This window comes from Podarcis melisellensis (genome assembly GCF_964234715.1).
Source record: "Podarcis melisellensis genome assembly, chromosome: 16".
Lineage (NCBI taxonomy): Eukaryota > Metazoa > Chordata > Lepidosauria > Squamata > Lacertidae > Podarcis > Podarcis melisellensis.
This window is the reverse complement of record NC_138533.1, coordinates 38,629,655-38,647,884: the sequence shown is the minus strand read 5'-3', so window position 1 is coordinate 38,647,884 and position 18,230 is coordinate 38,629,655. Positions and strand designations below refer to the sequence as shown.

General features: G+C 39.3%; 1 protein-coding gene across 3 annotated transcripts in view; it reads left to right on the top strand.

The window, feature by feature from the left end:
• The first annotated feature begins 14 nt into the window (after positions 1–14).
• ATP2A2 (ATPase sarcoplasmic/endoplasmic reticulum Ca2+ transporting 2) overlaps positions 15–18,230 on the top strand; it is a 58,931-nt gene continuing 40,715 nt past the window's right edge. For all 3 annotated transcript variants that reach the window (XR_014163800.1, XM_081892774.1, XM_081892773.1), the window contains exons 1-5: positions 15–520; positions 1,562–1,579; positions 1,668–1,750; positions 12,487–12,591; positions 16,723–16,861. Coding sequence is in view for 2 of the 3 variants with exons in the window: in XM_081892774.1 (XP_081748900.1) it covers positions 403–520; positions 1,562–1,579; positions 1,668–1,750; positions 12,487–12,591; positions 16,723–16,861 (463 nt within the window). In the remaining variant the exon portion in view is untranslated. The remainder of the gene's footprint in view (positions 521–1,561; positions 1,580–1,667; positions 1,751–12,486; positions 12,592–16,722; positions 16,862–18,230) is intronic.

The window sequence follows — 18,230 nt, the reverse complement described above, 5'->3', positions numbered from 1 at the left end:
GCTAAGAGGGGACAAGGGGGTTTATTGCCCCCTCACCCTGGTGGTAGCTGTGGGCCGTGTCCCTCCCCCCGAAAGATCTCTCCCCAAGCCTTGATTTCCTGGCTGGCTTGGCCTTGCTAGAAAGCGCCGGGCGCCCCTCTGGATCTCTGGTCTTCGATGGTGACAAATCCGGGGAGGAGGCGGAGTAGTGGGGATCCGTAGGGGAAGGGAGGGTGGCGGCGGGCGGGCGAGGAAAGGAGTAGAGAGGGAGGCTAGTGGTGAGCGAGGGTAGGCGCCGCTTTTTTTATTATTTGCTGCTGCTGCTGCTGCGAAGGAAGAGGAAGAGAGGCAGCGAAGGAAGGCGAGGGAAACCCGAGCGAGGCTCCATTTGCTGCTGCTGCTTCTCCTCCGCCGGCCTCAGCCATGGAGAACGCGCACACCAAGACCGTGGAGGAAGTTTTGGCTTATTTCAGCGTCAACGAGAGCACCGGGCTCAGCTTGGAGCAGGTCAAGAAGCTCAAGGAGAGATGGGGCGCCAACGGTAGGTCGGAGCAGCAACCCGCCTCCTCCTCGCCGGAGGGGAGATAGATGCTGCCGGGATTGCCTCCCCCCTCGCTCCCCTCCGCATTTCTTTTTATCACCCTTCTCCTCCTCTTCCCTCGGCCCCTTCTCAAGGCCTAGTCGTGGGGCCAGCCACGCGCAGGACACATCCGCACCCCCCCCCCCGAAAAACCGGCATCTGCTTCAGGAACCGGAATAAAAGGAAAGGGAGAGAGAAGATGGCTGACTCTTGATCCACCTCGTGGGTTCCCTTCCGTGCCCCAGGCTTCTGGGGCTGTTCCAGCGTACAAGCTGCCCGCCCGCTTCCCTTTCACCTTTAACGAGGGCAGAGCTGCTTCTGTTTTACACGGAACACGCTTTATATCTCTCTTTTCCCTCCCGTTCTTAGCATCTGAGCCTCTTGCTTATTTGACCTTTGTTTCTTTTGTTCTTTTCCTTCCGGCTTGGTTCCTCGTTCCTGTTAAATGCTCTTGGTTTAAAAAGAGGATTCTGAAGGTGCGGGAGGGGGCGAGAAGGCACACTGCTTTCACTGTGTTGCAAAACCGGCATTTGCATAGGAAATTGTATGACGGGGCCAGAGGTGAGGGAGCTACCCTTGAAAAGTGAAGAAGTGTATTTTCTTTCCTCCTTGCTTTTTGAAAAAGGAAGGTTGAGGGGAAAATAAAATCTGTTTGTCTGAGGCTTAAGAGAGGTGTGTGTGTTTAAACACCTTTGACCCTGTGTGTGAAGCTCCATTAGAAGTTATGGTTGGCAGCAGTGATGACTTGGCTGAATTTGTAACCTCACTAGCTTGATGCTTAGGGTGAAATGCTGGGAGCATGAGGCCTGCTCTCTGTCTCAGTGAAAGAAGGCACCTTAACCATTACATTGTTTGTGCCTTTGATATTAAGTTAAACATTCTAAAAAACCCTTTAATGCAGCTGAGGCTTCAAGTATGGATCCTTTTATACTAGTTTCTAATAATATCTTGTTTTTTCTTCCTTTCTTGGACGTGCTTTCCGGAAATCTTTATCTCTTAAAGAGCTACCAGCTGAAGAAGGTAAGCAAGTTTGTGTGGCATTTCATATTTCTACATGACGTTAATCAGTGTATATTTGACAACTTATGTCTACATTTTTTCTTGGCAGGAAAAACTTTACTTGAGCTTGTTATCGAACAGTTTGAAGACTTATTAGTTAGAATTTTGTTGTTGGCAGCGTGTATATCATTTGTAAGTATCTTATATTTTGTATTTCATATTTGTCTGACCTGCCATGTATATAAACCTGCCATGCAGATTCTTCAAAAGTTCTTAAACTGAGAAGTGCAAAAACCATACCTTTTAATTTGCCTTAAGTTTTAGCCTTGGAACTGAATATCATGATTTCTACCAGAAAGTGTTTTGTCTCTGGATTTTAGTGCAGTTACTTTGACCTCAATCCTAACCATATTTTCTCAGAACAAGTTTGATTTTGCTGGGATACTGCAGTTCAAAGTTGTGTTTTACTGTGGGGCCAGGATTGCATACCAGTTAAACCAGATACACACTAACATTTTTTGATACATAGTATCCATGGGATCGATGATATTTTTTTATTTGAAGGTAGGGTCTCCCAGTTCTTGCCTGTTAACCTTGGCCCCAGTAAGAAGGTGAACTAGTATTCTTTGTGTGGTTGATTGTTATGAAACTAACTGAGACTGCTGGAAATCTTTTTTTGGATGCAATGCAAACTGTAAATAGAATTTGCATGGGGGAATATTCCAGTTGCCTTCCCTCGCTGATAATAGCAAGGTGACAGTTGTTGCTCTTGACAGTGACAAGAATGATGACAGCAGTGATGGCACCATTGTTGACCAAATTTGGTAACTGACCTTTGGGAAGCCTCTTGCTTTACATGCAGAATTGGTAGGATAGGACTGTGAAACCGGTTCTGGATATTTTTACTTCTTCCTTATTTAAAAGCCGTTGAATAGATTTAACATTGCCTGGTGCCAGCTCTGTGTTTGCGGAGAAACAGTTAGATATGCAGCAAAGATCGAAACATAGGGTGGTCATGGTTCACACATTCTGACATGCTGAAGGAAGGGGTAAACTGTAAAAGCATTATATGTGGAGATGATACTTAAACAGGATGGCATGGTGCAAATGGTAGTGTTCTCTTTGGCGAGACTTTAGCTCTAAAATGCTTGGTAGCATTGGGCATGTTGTGCCAGCCTAAACTATGGACAGGGTCGATGTGAGGATGATGGAGATAAAGAATGTACAGCACTTTGTAACCTGAAAGGTAGGTTAGAGAATGTTGGGGTTTGTAGGACTGTGTGCACACCAACATGTGCTTTCATTATATATGGCAACTCTAGAGTTCCCCTTTAACTGCAGCTTTTTGTGACGTATTTGCACTTCTGGAGAGCCCCATTACTTCCAGGAGCAGCTTTTCATGGATCACAAAGCACTGTGGTGGGAAGAAGGGGGTTTAAAAATGGGTTATATGTGGAACCTCCACAATGGCTCTCCCCAGTTGTGGATTTATGTGGCAGTTTTCAGAGGAACTAAATTTAATCTTCGGGGCCTTTTTAGAAGCTACAAGAGTAGAAAATGGTAAATGGTGCAGAGCTCTCTTAAGTGTTTGCAAAATAATTGTGCAGTAGGAAATACGATCCAAAAAAAACGGGTGAGAGGAGAGGGTGAGAGGAGGGTTACCCCTTGTACTAATATGTAGCATAGTATGTTGCTGATCTTGAACCAGTGAGGGTTTCAGATATCTTGACACTGGCATGTGCTTTCAAAGAAGATGGTCTTCAGTTCTGGTACTTATGCATCATTGCAGTTAGTCAAAGCTTGGCACTGATTTTTCTTGTGGAGACGATTGGCTTAGTCATTCTGGTTTTTTTCTTACAAAAGTTAACTATGTATGACTATGCCATTTTAAAATGAGCGAACATTTTATGTAAAGGAAGTTGTGAGTATGAAATGAGACCAACCCATTTTGGGGTTCACTAGAAGGTATGTTAGTAATTGTGGATCACACGTGCCTATTCAAAATACATTTGCAGTTTTAAAATAGCATTATTGCTTATAAACCTAAGCAGAGAATTGCAAGTTTTTGAAAAACTAATTTGTAGTTTGTTTCACTGCATAAAAAACACTTCATAAAAAACCAGGTTTGAACTGAATTTGAGTGACAGTCCATTATTTGTGTTTACGATTTGATTAGAAATGCTCAAGAATTATACATTCTGAAAGCAGAAAATTTGTGAGCACTACGCCTGAAAAGTTGTGCACGTTAACAACATGAGATGACATGCCTTAACTTACTATGCATAGAATTCCCTACAGTTATTATAGCGTGGGTTAGGTTTTCCTGGAAGAATCTTTCCTTAAACAATTTCCAGGAAGCAAACCAGTGAATTTATTTCTCCAGAGTATATTCTAATATTTTGAAACTGAATCTGGGGGATGTTAATTCCAGAGTTAAAAGCTAGCAGAAAAATGTGAATAATTTTGTTCTCCATACAATCTTATTTAACTGAATTATTAAAAGCTTTTGCTATACGGTGGAACCTCGTGTTACGTACCACCCTCCTTACAAATGCTTCGGGTTACGAGCTCTGCTAACCCGGAAGTAGATGCCCCTTGTTGCGGACTTTACCCCAGGATGCAAGCGAAAGTTGAGCGGCGAGGCAGCAGTGGAAGGCACCATTAGTGAAAACGTGCCTCATGTTAAGAACAGTTTCTGGTTACAAACTGACCTCCAGAACAAATTAAGTTCATAACTGGAGGTACCACTGTAATCTTGAGGTTTAATTTTATGCTGATTTTAGTAATGCAGGCCTGTATAGAGTATAGATCAAAGATACTTGTGTTAGTTTACTCACTATTGGCTATTTTATTTTAAAAAATGACTGTACTCCTTGAATAGTTGCTGTTGAACAATTTCTTTGGTTAAGGTTGCATATGGATGTTGAAATGCAATCCTAGCAGAAGCTTTTGTGATTGTCTTTAGAATTGCTAAGTTTCCATAGGTCCAAAGCTGACAATATTCTAGCCTATAGGCTTTTTGACATCACACATTAAACCATAGTTTGAAGAATAAATTGTTTCTGTGTGAATAAGCTAGTGTGCTGGTGCATGCTGCTGAAAAGTTCATGCTGAGTTCCTCTGCTGTGCCACAGGGAACCAAGTAGGAGTCTGGCTTGTTGTGATATCTGAAACCCGACTCATGGTTTGATTTTCCCCAAACAAACCATGATCAGTATTCTAAAAATAAACCTTGGTTACTACTTGAGGCTTGTTTCTCTCCAAACAATGAACCTGGTTTTAGACGTCATGACAAGCCAGGCTTGTTTCCTGGCAGTGTAGCAGGAACTGGGGAGGAGTGGAGCAAGAACTTGGAATGCACCGGCTACTGCATGTTCACATTAAACCTTTTTAGAAGTATGGTGTAGTGCAGTGATGGCCAAACTTGGCTCTCCAGCTGTTTTGGGACTACGACTCCCATCATCCCTAGCTAACAGGACCAGTGGTCAGGGATGATGGGAATTGTAGTCCCAAAACAGCTGGAGGGCCAAGTTTGGCCATCACTGGTATAGTGTAACATCTGTCATGTCTGCCAGTTGGTTGAAGTGTACAATATAGAAACAAGTATTGCACTCAGAGACCTAAAAAAGATGCTTCCTCACTTTTTTCCTTTAATTTCTGATGCAATTTGGAATCTTAATGTTGGAACAAAGTATTTAAAGGGCCCTAATAGTGAAGTGCACTTGAATAAGCCTCTTCCCTCCAGAATAATGGAAGAACTGTGCTCCTGAGGAGTTGTGATGATTAATTTACAAAGAGGCCAGGCAGTGCTTAAAAGGACAACTGTGAAGTGTACATTAGGGGAAAACTTGGGCCTATAAATTTTGCAGTTCCCCTCTGAGGGAAATAAGACAGTGTCTTTTATCTGTTTTACTGCAAAACAAGCATTTTACTTAAATACAACCTTCCCCAAACTTGGTTCCACAGACGGTAGACTACAGCCCCCATCATTCCCAACCAGCATAGCCAATGCTCAGGGATGATGCAGTTTGGTCCAACAACATCAGAGAAAACAAGATTGTGGAAGGTTACTTTAATGTGCAGAGAATTATTTATTGTGTGTCATTCTGGATGATTGTATTTTGCTTCCATATTCATGTGTTCAGGTCTGTAAGTCTATAAAAATAATAAGAATATGCAACTTCCCCTTTCTCTGCTGATGAGTGCTTGCTACATGTTCGTCTTGAACAGTCTTGTTGATGATTTAAAACTCGGAACACCTAAAGTTTGTATGCATGGTGCTTTGTTTGTAAAATAAGGACAGAATGTGAGAACCACTACCCTATAGATTAGGGAAAGTAGTACATGCAAGAGAAGGAAAATACTGTGATTCCAGCAAATGAAATTATAAATATTGGACTCTATAGCAGGAACCTGGTTCATTTTTATGAACCAGTGTGGTTGGTGTTCGAGTAGAACTGGTTTGAATCCCTCCTTAACTGTGAAGCTCACTATGTCATCTTGGAGCACACTATTATCCCACCTCAAAGGGTTCTTGTGAGGATAAAATGAGGTGAACCTGTGTATTCCACCTTAAGATCCTTGGGTGGAATAGTGGGATAAAAACAACACAATATTCTTTGCCCTATGAAAGTATGATGCCATATTGCCCTGACCAGTGGCCTTTCTTGTGTTGTCTAATTTTGACGGGCAGTAGCTCTTGAAGCCTTGGAGGTGTTTCATAGCTGTGCCACCTAAGATCCTCTCTCTACAAGTTGTGTGACTTCTGGAGGTAAAGGATGTGCTCTATCACTGAATTATGCTCCATTGTCAGGGAGGACCTTTCTCTAGCACCAGTTCCTACCATATTAGCCTTGATTCTATAATGCAGTTTGGGAGATGTGTCATTACTTATTTTCCTGAACAAAAATGGCTTGCTGTGCTTCTAATAGTGACCATGAAATTGGCATGGGCAATTTAGTACACACAGTTGTTATCCTGGTGCTGGAGAATAACAGATGCAACATAGATAAGGTTAAGTTATTGGAACATGAAGGATCATCTTACTCACTTGTATACAAAGACACAATCCTTCATACTAAGCATTCATACACAGTGTTCTAGCTTCGGCATTCTCTGACTTCTGAGAATTGGCCTATTTATCTGATGTTGCTTCTTACAGAGTAGGATACTTGTAGCCTAAATTACATAGCCGCCAAACCAATAGCCTCTTTTTTGGTAACTCCAGTAAGAAAATTATCTTTGTGGTAGTATTTGGCTACTTCACTGTGTGTAGCATTGGATTAAACATAATATGTAATGGGAAGTACTGTAGAATTTTAAAAAACTCGCTTAACTTAAGAATGTGTAGCTTTCCTCCCTCCAGGATGTTTTAATTGATATTTTAATTAGTTTGAAGCAGCCTAGAACCCAGTCAGATGAGCAGCTAATAAATTATTATTATTATTATTATTATTATTATTATTATTATTATTATTATTATTAGAATCTGTATTATAGCAAATGATACTTATATACAGAAATAACTGATAGAATATCTAAGCGGTGGGTGCTCCTCTATTGACTAACTTTCTGTAACAACTGATAGGGAGAGTTTTTTGGCTGTGAATCATGGAAATAACCTGAATTGATTGTGGACAGTGTCTCTAGGGCAAAATAATTTGTATGGGATAACTTGTTATCAAAACTATTGCAAAGGAATGCTTTATCTGTTTAATTTTACATGAATTATGGTAAAATAATAAAAACAGTATGCCATTAAGAGTCCATACAGCACTCCAGAGAGCATGAGTAAAACAATAGCATTAATAAGGTACTGTGAATTCCAAAAAAGTACTAAATGTGTATAAAGACAACAACAGGGAGTTGGACAGAGAAGTGAATCCAGTTAAATGAGAATGGCATACCCTCCAACATTTCTCCAGTGAAAATAGGGATGTCCTATTTCATAATAAAAATGTTAATAAAAATTTGATTACAGTATTTATACCCTGCCCATCTGACTGGGTTGCCCCAGCCACTCTAGGCAGCTTCCAACATATATAAAAACATAGTGAAACATTAAGCATTAAAAATCTTCAGATGTCTTCTAAAGGTTGTATTTATTTCGTTGGCTCGGGGTTTACATAACTCCGTACCTTCCAATGAAAATAGGGACGTCCTAAGGACAAGCAGGACATTCTGGGATCAAATCAGAAACCAAGGTAGCTTCTGTAAATATGGGACTATTGCTGGAAAAAAGGGACACTTGGGAGAGTCTGGAATTGAGTGGGATGCATGTTCTATGTGCTATTTTTTATCTAGCACTTTACAATGTTTGTAATGCTAATCTCATTCATGACCCAAAATCAGATCTTTAGGCTTGCGGGCAGTGAATTTAATTCTGCTTTATTTCAGAATTAGTCATTAGATACAGCACTGGTCCATTAGTATTACCCATGTTTGTGTTTAGCTGATCTTTGGAGGCTCATGGAAGCAGTGAGACTTGCTGTTTTCAAGAACCTCCAAAGACCAACTCAGGATCAGACCCAAGCTGGGGCAAGTGTTCACCTATAGTTTTCACTGGTGAGTTCATTGTGACTAGAGTACAAATCCTGCACAGAAATATATTAAATACATAATGACATAGTCTTTTTTATGTGTGATGACAATTCTTAAGAACTGGTCTGCCTACCCCCAGTTGTTTTATAGCAGACTGCTTCTACCAAGTCTGTCAAATGCCCACTAGAAGCTTTGACCTTTCACACAGCCAGTAGCCACAAAAGAAGCCCAAGTGCTAACATGCCAAAACATTCACATTTGTCTTTCCTTTTTAAAGCTTGGGCCTATATCGTGTTATACACTAGGCTGAGTCTTACATGGTTGAATACACACAAAATGTCCTGCACATAGAAAGCAGGTTGTCCAGGAGTAGGATTTTAGGATAGCATGTTGGTTTTCTCTGTGTGTGCAAGAGTGTTTCGGGGGTGGGTGGGTTCTGTCGTGTGATCTCTTCCCTTCCAACCTGAAACAATCCAAGCTTGCCACCTCAACTGATTGCTGTTTGTGAGAACAAGTGGTCATTAAATGTGTGTTAAGAGTCTTGTGTGGTATGGAAATGTCACACACCGTTGTATGATGTCTGCTATGTAGTTCAGAACTTAAAAGGTGACAAACATGATGCTTAGAGATATTAAACATTTGATACCAATCTGCATGTACGTTTTCAGGACTTGCAAATAGAACTATTCATATTGGGCAAAAGATTCCTGCATTGCAGAAGGTTTGACTAGTTGACCCTTGTGGTCCCTTCCAACTATGACTCTAGGATCTCAGAGACTCTTGACTACCTATAGCTTACTATTCCATGCCCATCCCTAGTTGGTGTACCTTTTTGCTTCAGTTCTCATAATCTTTTGTAAGCAGCAGTGGTATTTTAAACATTTTTGGAAGGTTTATGAAACAGCACATACAGTATTACTACAACTGTATGTAGTTGTAGTAATTCTTACTACAAAGAATCACTTCTAAAAGCCTTAGCAATATAAAGCTGCAATCCTATATCTGTGTATCTGGAAGTAAGCCCATTGAGCTTGGTAGAACTTCAGAGCAAGAATCCCAATATAAAGGGAATAATGATTAATCAAGATCAGTTCATAGGACTGCTTTGTGGTAGAATTAAAAAAAAATGTTACAAGAAATATCAAGACACTTATTTGTATTTACTAACAATTTTATGTTTTCAGTGTGTATATTTTGATTTGTTTGCTTGCTTGGGATCTTGTGATGATGTACAACAAATACAGTCTAAATTATTAAAATACGTTAAATTTTGTATTTTGCTATAATGCCGGCAAACGTTGAAGTTTGGCTTTAAAATGCTATACATGAGTGACTAGTTTATAATTTGTGAATGTAGAGAAGAGGAAAAGCAGATGGATCTACAGTGGATCTTTACATAGAATTCTCCAGTTTCAACTTTTTCATGTTAATTGTACTAACCTCTCACAAAGGAAACTGTTCATTATAAGATTGGCACAGCTCATTGTTAAAGATTACATCCTCTTTGGAAGAGAAAAGTGAGATGTAAGATGTGGCTTTTGTAATTGGTGCTTTATATCTAGCAAGGCGTCTAAAATCAGCATGGCTGCTATTAATGAAATGAACCATTTGACAATTTGAGCATTTATTTTACACAGCAGGTTTCTAGACCTCACAATTCCTTAAGAAAAAGCTGCTGTGTATGGGAAACCTCAACAAATGCTTATAAGAGGTTAGGATGGGATATATTGGAACTGGTCTCACTCCCTTCTTGTGGCCTGGAAGTCAGTTATTTGTGTTCTCATCTTCTAGTTCCTCCTCTAATTGATGCCTCTCCGGTGCCCATTGTCTGTGCTGGGTATTGCAGAGAAAGGTGGATCAAAAGATAATCAGTTTATCACGAGCCAGAAATTAAAGACAAGCATGAAACATGTAGATATGTATACAGTGGATCCTCAGGTTACGTTACCTTTGGGTAACGTAACTTTCAGGTTGCAAACGCGGAAAACCCAGAAGTGTATACTTCCGGGTTTCGGCGCATGCGCAGAAGTGCTCTATCGCACTGCGTGTATGTGTAGAAGCAGCAACTCTAGATGCAGACTTTTGGGGGTACATACGGACCCCCGGAACAAATTAAGTTCGTATCCGGAGGGTCCACTGTACTGTAATATATTCCCTGTGCCTAAGTGGGAGGTAATGTGCCTAAAAATCTGGATGAATTGTATTTTCTTGATGTTCTTATTTTATCTTTTTTTAAACCACTTTGAAAGTATTTTTACAATGAAGTAGTGTATAAATTTTATGAAGTGAATTAATCATCTTAAATCAGTACAAAATATTTACTGTTTTTATTTTATGTCATATTGAGCATGATGGACTTAAAAAAATTGGCTGTCTTACTGGTGCTCTTATTCCATTGATAGATGCCTTTACAGAGGCATTTAATCTCTTATTTTAGTACTAGGATCCTGAATACTTCAGTCACATCATAGCTGTATAACTGGAGCTCCATCAAGTGGCTAATGATAAGTTGTAGCAACAGCCATTTAAAAGAGCCAAGATTAAATTTAGGAGTGAAATCTAGATTCTGCATTCCAACCCACCAGAAGCTGATTTTCTAATGAAATTTTCCTCTATTTAAGATTTATCATTCCCCTCAATCTAGAAACTGCCTTCCTCCATTCTCTATTTCCCACAGCCTGTGTACCCACCTGGAAAATAGTTCTACTTAACAAAATTCCTCTTCTTTCAGCTTCCTATTGACTGGCTTCCAAGCACTAATGATTTCAGCATTATTAAGTTTGTTGATTTTTACTTCCTGTTGCACAATATGTTGAATATAGTAGTAGATATTTTCTGCATTAATCATTGCAGAGTTTGATACAGGCTACCAAGTAAGTGTAGATTAAATGAAATTTTGCCTGTGACTCTTAAGTACCCCATTCAGTGACCTGGTTCACATGTAACATTAAACCATGGTTTAGTGGCGCATGTGAACCCAGCACAGCACAAGCCATATTTTGTTGTTGGCTCCCTAACTTTAATTATGTTTCAACATTGTGGGTGACCCCAGACATTGTCATTCTTTCAGTTTGTATAAGGATTTCCACTGCTCTTGCGTATTCTTCCCGCTGAAAGCAGCTCTTCGTGTTTGTGTTGGAGATGGTTTCTAAAAGTGGTCTGGGATGACTTCTGAGGCAGCACAGGAAACGTTTTGGGGAAAACTAGGGCTCAGGGGCTCAGAAACCTTTTGATAAAGGCATTTATCTACCTAAGATCAAGTTTCATTTTTAAAAGTCTATCATGGATTTTTATAATATCCAGTAGCTATGGGAGCACCCATGTAGATACAATCAAGGAACTACATATATTCAAGAGAGTACTTGACTGCATTTAGCTGTAAATAATTAGGAGGGCACTTTCCTACGTTTCCTGATATTAAAGTAAATTATTCTTTATGCTGATGAATCTAAATAAGGGGATATCTGCAAGCTGAGCTCTGTTGGGTCTGACATCTTTTTAAAAAATACACACATGCAGTATTGTATGAAATTTTGCTGAGACATTCCACACTTCTTCCATTTTTATGTCAGTATTTTAGCACATATGCACCTCTTAACTGTGTGACGACCTTATCCAGAAAATGTCAACTACATTCTAGTTCCTGATCACCCTGCAACCAGACCGCTCAGTATTACATGACTTAACCTTCTCTATTGTTAACAGAGAGGAGGCTTGGCTTTAAGGAATGTGGGACTTAGTAGCAGATTAATGACAGTTTAGAACCTGATAAATATTACCATGTTTCAATCTCAGAATAGTGAACTAACCAAGCATAAGCATGGTAGCACAAAGCTTACTATGTATTAAACTACTAAAGTCTTATCTTTAAGAAACTGTTGCAGATTGTGTCTCCCGATTTTATTTTTTAAGACTAACCTCTAACATTGCCATGTAAGCTACCCGAGAGAAAAAAATACATTATTAAAAAAATCACACACACACACACACACACTCTGTGTGTGTGTGTGTGTGTGTGTGTGTGTGTGTGTGTGTGTATGTGTGTATGTTTCCTCACTCTAATTTATTTAGGCATTGTTAACAAAGCTAAACTTTGTAATTTGTTTTGAAAATAAAAGCTACAATTCTAGCCTTCTAACGTGCAATGTACTTTCAAATTCAAGCCATTTGGGAAGGTGAAGATGGGATTGTTTTTGTAAAATGAAATTTGCTTTTAGCTTCTAATGTGTCGCTTAAGTGACTTTTCTTTTTAACTGGTGCAATAAATCCTAGGGTATATCTAATTACCAATGACTAACATATAGCTAAAATTAAGACAACTGTTATAGAAAATACAGTATATAATATTTTAATATGTAAAATGACCTGTTCTTCAATCTCTCTTGTAGGTGTTGGCCTGGTTTGAAGAAGGTGAAGAAACAGTCACAGCCTTTGTAGAGCCTTTTGTAATCTTACTCATATTGGTAGCCAATGCAATTGTGGGTGTGTGGCAGGTGAGTGAATACTGTATTTTGTAATGCTTGAGTCTTGAAAAGCTTCATAAACATTGTTCCAATAGGCTGTAACTTGTACAGACTAATTTTAAGGAAATTTGCTATATATATTTTTGATTAGCCTGAAAGTAGATGCGAGTTGTGAAATAGTGGAAATAGTTCAGCATTTCAGATTTAGTTATTTGAGAGATGCTCTACATTGTAGAAGTACTGCAGGATCCAAAGAGCCATGCAACTAATTAAGTGAACCCAAGGAAATTTAGGACTTGTATTGCTTAAGCAGCAGCCCTCCATATTGTGTAACAAGTTTCTTTTGAAATCAGGAAGTTACAGGATGGATCCGCTGTACTAGAAATTAAATTTTGAGAGTTTGTGAAGAATGCTGAACTTTAGCTCCTTTTTTTTTTTAGTTTTAGTTAAGGTTTTTTTGTGTTACAAAGAAGAAAACAGTGGTACATCTATTGTCTCCATTTAGGTCATTTATGAGAATTGAGTATTTTGGGGGATGAGGTGATGCATGTGTTTTTCATAGTTGATGCATGACACTGAAATCTTACTTGCTTATTTAAATCTAAAATTTGAATTGCTGCTGCATGGTGTATTTATGGTAGTTCTAACTTGCATGCGTGGACTGACATGCCATTAAGGTTAGGAAAACCCAATTTGCCCTGAACTACTTCCTCAGTATGCTTTTATTGTCTTTTATATAATTATATGACATGTGAATTGGTTGTTTTGTGTATTTAAGAATGTATGTGTTTATAGTAACAGGCAGTGGTAGAAGCTGATATATAAAAGCTAATCTCCATATGGCACCTTAAACCTGGGTTGCGGCTGCACTTAAGCTCTTTTTTTTTACAAGATAACAAAGCTGAAAATGAATTATGTATATTGTCAGCTCCAGTTAAAATATTATGTTAATTTTTCATATGGTCTAGTCCTCATCTGAAGACTGCAAAATGCTTCCCCTGCCTACCCTACAGATACTCTTATGTGGGTCCTTTCTTCAGTCTACATAGAGTAGCTGGAAATGGGAAGGCAGAAAAAGGTCCCCCTTTCCTTCCACTCTGCATTCAAGCTCTAGATCAGGAGTAGGCAACCTAAGGCCCGGGGGCTGGATGCAGCCCAATTGCCTTTTCAATCCGGCCCGTGGACGGTCCGGGAATCAACGTGTTTTTACATGAGTAGAATGTGTCCTTTTATTTAAAATGCATCTCTGGGTCATTTGTGGGGCATAGGAATTCGTTCATTTTTTCCCTTCAAAATATAGTCTGGCCCCCCACAAGGCCTGAGGGACAGTGGACTGGCCCACGGCTGAAAAAGGTTGCTGATCCTTGCTCTAGATTCTCACTACATCCCCTTTCCTGCATATTACATATATCCTTCTGGCACCACCTTAACTGAAGAGAATGCAAACAACAGCAGACCACCAGGCAGTGAGGCACTGGCAGCAGATTTGGGCCACATTCACAGCACACATTAGCAGATGTTCTTTTATACTTAGTTCTATCTAGAACCTTGAAAACCCTTTATTTTTTTGACTGTTTCCTTTTGCTGGCTCATCGAACAGCTTGAGTCTTAAATGCACTTTAACATATTTATATTTGTCAAATCAAGTAGTTGCCAGTATGAATACATAAATTGCCCCAATACATAAATTGGTCACCCATTATGTAGGAAGTTATTTCTATATCAAGCTTATGTATAGTAGGGCCCACAGCCTTCATATCCTGACAGACATGGAGTTCCCTCACCCCCAATTTGTGTATTGGCGATTATTGCTATACAGGATTCAAGAGAAATCTGGGATCTGAGAAAGGTTTGAAAAGGAAGGGCCCCAGTTGGCTATTTCTGAAAGTATGGTGAAATGAGAATGACTGTCCCCTGAAACCATGGTAATAAGATATTGGTATAAAACCACTACCAAGCCGGAGCTACCAGATTCTGACTAATAACTTTTTATAGGTAGTGTTTCTTTTAGTTGGTTTCAAGCAGCTCATCTGTTTACAATCCAATAATGTCTTCCCGAAGCCTATAACACAAAAATATACCCAGCCAATGTGTATTACAAATCCCCAAATGGTATATGATAGGTGATTATTGAAGTCTCTCTCTACTTGGAACGTACAAGGTAGTTGACTATTCTAAATAGCAGGTGCTATAAGCAGTTGAATGCATGAATTTAATCTGGAGCAGAAAGTGTGAGCAGGATGTCCCTATAGTACAGATCTTTTAATTGCTCTCACAGATGGGATTGTTAAAAATAGTCACTCAGATAAATTCCAAAAGAACATTTTCTATTTAAAGTGGTCTATCTGGGTGGCTTAATAACGACAAGTATGCTCATGTTACAATTCTGAATGGGCGCTAGGAAGGGAGACAAATGTAACTTTTGCCTCACGTAACACATTGTTAACAATATGAACATTTCCCTGGAAAGCTAATTCTTTAGTTGTTGGATTGGCAGAAAAGACACTTGATTTTCAGCACTTACTTGAAGCAGTTAGATAAAGTGTTTTGCAATGGAACAATATGCAAAACAATTTTTGATATCTGCTAATGTTGAATCTGGAAAAGTTATGATTTGTGGGTTGGGGCAAGTAGCAAAACTGTTGGCTACTTGGAATTTTTTTTCTGTTGGTGACCTATAATAACTTGGCAAGATTTTAACATTAAACTGTCTGGAAATAGACAATATTATTAACTGCAAAGTCCTTATTAAATAACTACAGGCATACACCACTCTTAACATACTCAGATTCAGTTTTTGTGGACATTTATGAGCAGCATTTTGTGGACATTTATGAGCAGCATTTTGTGACTGGGAATGGTCTGATTGCAAGCAATTTGAGAAGTCTTGGTGCTGCGTATGGTGACTGAGATTCAAGGTTAAAATTGCTGCTGCTAGAAATATCTTCCTGCCTGACTTCAAAGTAAGATCGCTGGCTGCTGCCTTCCATGCTGCTTTGCCTCACCTCGCCTCCCCACCCCAAAATGAGATCTCTGCTAGATCACTGTCTGCTGCCTTCCATATGCCTCTTTGCTTCCCCCCTTTACATAATAATAATAATAATAATAATAATAATAATAATAATAATAATAATGCTGGTATTTGTAAATATTAATTATTCAACTGGCTTATGGTTTTGGCCACAATTAGTGGGGTTGAGCCCCATTCATGTTTGTGGTGTTCAATTAAGAATTGCCATTAAAAATGTGATACTAACAATGTGTCACTGGTGTGAATTGTGCATTAGTTCATGCATTTCAAACAAATTAATAAAAAGTGCTGCTACGTTTGGGGAGGGGCGGTGTGTGGCTAGCCATTCTGTTTTTGTACCCGCAACAGAGGTTCCATGTGGGAAATAGCTTTTCTATCCCAGTTTCTAACACTGGTTATGAGGTTTTAATATGTTCTTTTAAAATGCCAAAAATGTCACTATGTTCAGCTAATAGCAGTTACCGTACTTTGTTAGCAAGTCATGCACTACATTTTTCTTTTATAAGTACAAATAGGAGGCTTTGAGGACAATGGTTTTCTTCAAACTTGGATGCCAGAGTTGTTGTAGTAACTATGAATATATCCAGTTGTAATTATGAATGCATCTAGCCAAACAGTGGCTAATTGTTGTGGGAGGGATAGAAGTTAATTTCCAAAGAAGTGATTCTGATCTGTCTTGTCTACTGCTTAATCACTAACTATAAGAATTATGCTTTTGGGTTTTAGGCTGCTTGCTCTAAAATGACACAGGATGCAGCCTGCCTGTTTTTTATATGAGGAAAGGATCTCTCTATGATTATGAAAAGAGGTTCTTCTCGAACTATCCCCAAGTGAACCTCTTGTCTTAAAACATTAAAACTATCATTGTCTTTCCCAAATTGTAACAAAACACATTTGCAAGAATATGAAATGAAATGAAGTAGAGGGCATTGGTTTGTAGATTGCATTTGAAAGGGATGTTTTGCAGGCTGCTCCCCTTGTTGCAACAGCATCTGGTAATGTCAGTAAATGAACAAAGATTGTTTGCCTAACAGTATAAACGAGAAAATTGGAGGGTGGCAATTTGGCCAACCACAATAGTAAAAGCAACAGCTTGTGTGCCCTCTAATCTCAGTGTTTATTTCTTGCAGGAAAGAAATGCTGAAAATGCCATTGAAGCTCTTAAAGAATATGAACCTGAAATGGGTAAAGTGTATAGACAAGACAGAAAAAGTGTACAAAGGATAAAAGCAAGAGACTTGGTTCCAGGTGATATCGTGGAAGTAGCTGGTAAGATGCTTTATATGCTACAACATTATGGGTCTTTTTAGTTCTTACAAATTGATTTGCTGTTAAGACAAAGAATGATAAAAAACATTAAAAAATAAATATACTCAAAAACAGTTTTAAACATTGTAAAAGGCTGTGAACTCAGGGTTGCCAGGAACAGCATCTTTCAGCCATCAAATGCTAGGGTAAACAGGAACATTTAAAAATATCTCCTGATAGTCAGTAAGGAGGGAGACCGATGCACCTCACTAGGGAATGCCTGCAATTTATGTAGGGGTTATATTCCAGGGATTGCGCCTAAAGCCAAAAATCATGTATAATCATAGCACGTTGGGTTCATTGGTGGGTGGGATTGCCAAGGTCATTTTCTGGGACCCCCTTTCCTTTCTGCCCACCTTTAAAAAAATTGTGTGCATAAAGCTGAATGTACACAAGTTAAATTTGTGTAAATTGTGGGCTTTACTGCCTTTCCTCATCGACCTCTTTACTGTGAGGGGAGAAAAACTGCTTACTTCTAGAGGTGCAAATTAGCTGTTACAACAGCTGAACTGACATGAAGTGACCTACAACAGAATAATGTCTTGTGTAACCAGTCACCTGCCTTGTCAGTCATCTGATGTCAATCACCTGACATAATTAAGACATCTGTCAAAGTTGACCTGGGGTATGGGGGAAAGTTGCCCAGCACTTCCCAGATGCCTGACAGAGGGTATTTGGGAAGTGGTGCGCAAGTGCCTTTGCAGGCTTTGCTAATTGGCAGTGCCTTCAAAGCCCCTTTTTCTAAGCCACCATTACATACCCCACACCTGGTTTCATATATGATGGCAGATGGGCATGACTTGTCTGAAACTACCTTATGGACCAAATGGGAAGGATTGGCCATGTTTACTTGCGTCTTGACTTCCTGCATCAAGCTTCCCTCCCTGTGGCATTATGGTGTTGTCTCTACTGGGGGTGGCTTTCTTCCACCTTGCATGGTGTTCCTCCACTTCTTACTTTTGCAGTGTATTGTTTAGGTATGTGTTCATGCTAAGATTTGCATAGACGTTTAACTTCTTTATTGTCAAATTCAGAGAGCAGCTATATTGGATTGATGTGGCAAAAACAAAGAACCCTGCTAGATGAGCATTTTGTAGGTAGAGCACTCCTTGCCATATGGTTTAATGAGCAATTTAGGTGTAGAAATGTGTGCACTTAATAGAAACGTGGTACAAGCTTCCTGACTTGAATCCAATTTTGGATAGCCTATTCCCTCCCCTCCACAAAGTTCAAGTATTTGTTACTCAGTTCAAGCTTCAATTCCTCTGACATGAGTTTAAGAGAAATGGATGGCTTAATTTTGTTTGTATGTATATCTAATACATAGATC